At 38.3% G+C, this 2,590-nt stretch overlaps 1 protein-coding gene across 1 annotated transcript in view; it reads left to right on the top strand.

Moving 5' to 3' along the window:
• Positions 1 to 1,776, top strand: part of LOC107577914 (m7GpppX diphosphatase-like) — a 5,817-nt gene extending 4,041 nt beyond the window's left edge. The window contains exons 2-4 of the mRNA XM_016263937.1: positions 74 to 187; positions 274 to 384; positions 1,461 to 1,776. Coding sequence (XP_016119423.1) covers positions 74 to 187; positions 274 to 384; positions 1,461 to 1,727 — 492 coding nt within the window. The 3' untranslated portion in view covers positions 1,728 to 1,776. The remainder of the gene's footprint in view (positions 1 to 73; positions 188 to 273; positions 385 to 1,460) is intronic.
• Positions 1,777 to 2,590: the final 814 nt, after the last annotated feature.

The raw sequence follows: 2,590 nt of genomic DNA, 5'->3' as shown, positions 1-2,590 counted from the left end.
CAGAGATTAAGAGGTCTGTAAGGAATCTCTGAAAGTCTGTTCTTTCTTTGTCAATCTTTCATTTTGGTTTCAGTGGGTGCACAACATATTGGAGAAGAAAGCCGAGGCTGATCGGATTGTTTTCGAGGATCCAGATCCCGATACTGGTTTTGTTTTGTTGCCCGATTTCAAGTGGGATCAAAAGCAGGTAAATTTGAGGTGAATCAGTGTCATATTATTTAAGGGTGAATAAAAGGCCAGTGAAAAACAATGAATGTTTCCTTTCCTCTCCAGCTACAAGACCTGTATTTGATTGCTATCGTCCACCGGAGGGATGTTAAAAGTTTAAGGGATCTTACATCAGAGCACCTGCCGTTACTCACAAACATTCGCAGTAAAGGAGAGGTGAGTAATGGATCATATGAAAATCGAAATGATTTTTCAAAGTTGTAATTAAAACAAAGATTAATGCAATGCATTTGACAAGAAAATACTATTTCAGTCTTTCTTCTTCAAAGGTGATTCAATGTTTTATTTGCTGTTTCTTTGAAAATAATTGTGTTAATTGTTCCTAGCAGTTTCTGAGTGAGAATTGTTTCTACATCCTTTTTTTTTAGTGTACAAATGACTTTCTTCACAATGAAGTAGAGTTGTGGTTCTGTTGTCCACTAGATGTCACTGGTGATCTGAACATGTAAACCACTCTTTTGCCTTGTCCAAATACCCACACTTGTGGTCTTTACACTTGACTACTTATATGACGTATTTCCTGTATTTGATCAAGTGTTCAAGTGAACATGAAGACCACAAGTGTGTGTACAACTTTTCATTACCTGATGGGACACACTTATAGTGTTGTAAAAATGCAAATTGTTTACAGAGTTGTATTATTATTTTCAATACTTACTGCGTTTTAAAATCAACTTCTAAATGTCTGTTCAGTAGTCCCTATAGATGCCAATTTAATTAAGTGATAAAAAGCAGTTGCAAATGTTGTACGAAAATAAATAGACTAATCTTTGCAGCAATAAAAATGTGTAGCACTTTGTTTTACTACCAAATTATATGTAATATCTTATTATTATTCATATTTAACTTGCATTGGAAAGGTTTCCGTGACCTCTCCCGCGATCTTGGCAAAAAGTCTCACGATTTATTTCCAGAACATGATGCATGATGGGATACACTAACCAAGGGGACAGTCTGCTTGTCCACTGTCTGCTTGCTTTTTAAAAACACTTGGTGTAGTGGTTACCACATGTGCTCTAGATATTTTGAGCTGTAGTGATCCTGTGGAAAACACCGGTTCGATTCCAGCCTGCAACATGTTGCAATCTCAACCCAAAATCCCTAAAACAAAATACCAACACTATGAAAATCACAACACTGGGTTTTTCCAAGTGCATTTGTGAGCTGTAGCGTGGCTGCATACATCAAATTCAAATTCAAGTCTCGTCTATATCTACAGTCTATATCTACAGGACGCCATTCAGCAGCAGTACGGCATCCCTCAGAGGAAACTGCGCATGTATCTCCACTATCAGCCATCATACTATCACCTCCACGTCCATTTCACCTCTCTTGAGTTCGACGCTCCAGGTTGTAGAGTGGAAAGAGCCCACTTGCTTTCTGATGTCATTCAGAACTTGCAGGCAGATTCCAGTTACTATCGCAACCGCAGCCTGGCGTTCCCGCTGCGGGCCGATGATGGTTTGCTCCTCAGGTTTAAAGAGGCTGGGAAACTCTAGAGACCTGATTTTTGGGAACCTTTTTTATTTTATAAATGTTAAGTACCTGTACACTGCTAACCAGTTTTGAAAAGATTTATTATTACTGTATACATTCAATGTAATATGGTCCTGTTTTGACCTTTGTCTAAAACCGGTTCGATTTTGTCATCACCTGCATTTTTATTAAAGTACTGATTGTTTTTAAATTGTTCGGTTGTGTAATGTCTGTTTTTCATGCTGTGGTTGATCATGTGGACGCAACCCAAATTCATCACCCAAAACCCCAATTGTTTCATCAGGCTGTGCACCTGTCTGTGGTGCGACATGGAAATTCATTTTAAAGCAGAATTTGAGCCAGTGGGGCCCCAGGCCTTTTTCTTTGAGGTTTTAGGGATCCTTTGAAGAGATTTGGCTGTGACTGACAGAGCAGCAGGCTGCAATGAAGCTTCTGCACTGTTTTTAATTCTTCTGAAGAAATGAACAAAACCTAGTGGTTTAATATTAGTCCAAGACGCATGAAGAGTAAAATATGAGTGCAACACACCTGGTACAGTTTCTGCTTTCCAGAAAGTTCAGCTGCAGTGAGGTGTATAGAATTTTCTTAACAAACATAGTTCTTTGGTTTGGAGCTCATTGTAAATCCAGGGCTAGAGAGAAAGAAAAAGACCAAAACCCCTTGAAGAAAAAAGACTGACTGTTCAAAGTTTGTTTATGTGCTGCTTGTTTATGTGGAGTTTTTAAAGAAGATGTCACTACTTTACATTATACAATCACAGTCTTACAATGCCCTCTATTCACAGGAAATCACAAAACACGATAGAATTATTTCTGTTGGGATATCGGCTCAAGCAATACTCTTTAAAAGGACAGTTCACCTGAAA

Source organism: Sinocyclocheilus grahami, unplaced genomic scaffold, assembly GCF_001515645.1.
Source record: "Sinocyclocheilus grahami isolate Dianchi unplaced genomic scaffold, SAMN03320097.WGS_v1.1 scaffold7747.1, whole genome shotgun sequence".
Taxonomy (NCBI): Eukaryota; Metazoa; Chordata; class Actinopteri; order Cypriniformes; family Cyprinidae; genus Sinocyclocheilus; species Sinocyclocheilus grahami.
This window is presented reverse-complemented; position numbering and strand designations above follow the sequence as displayed.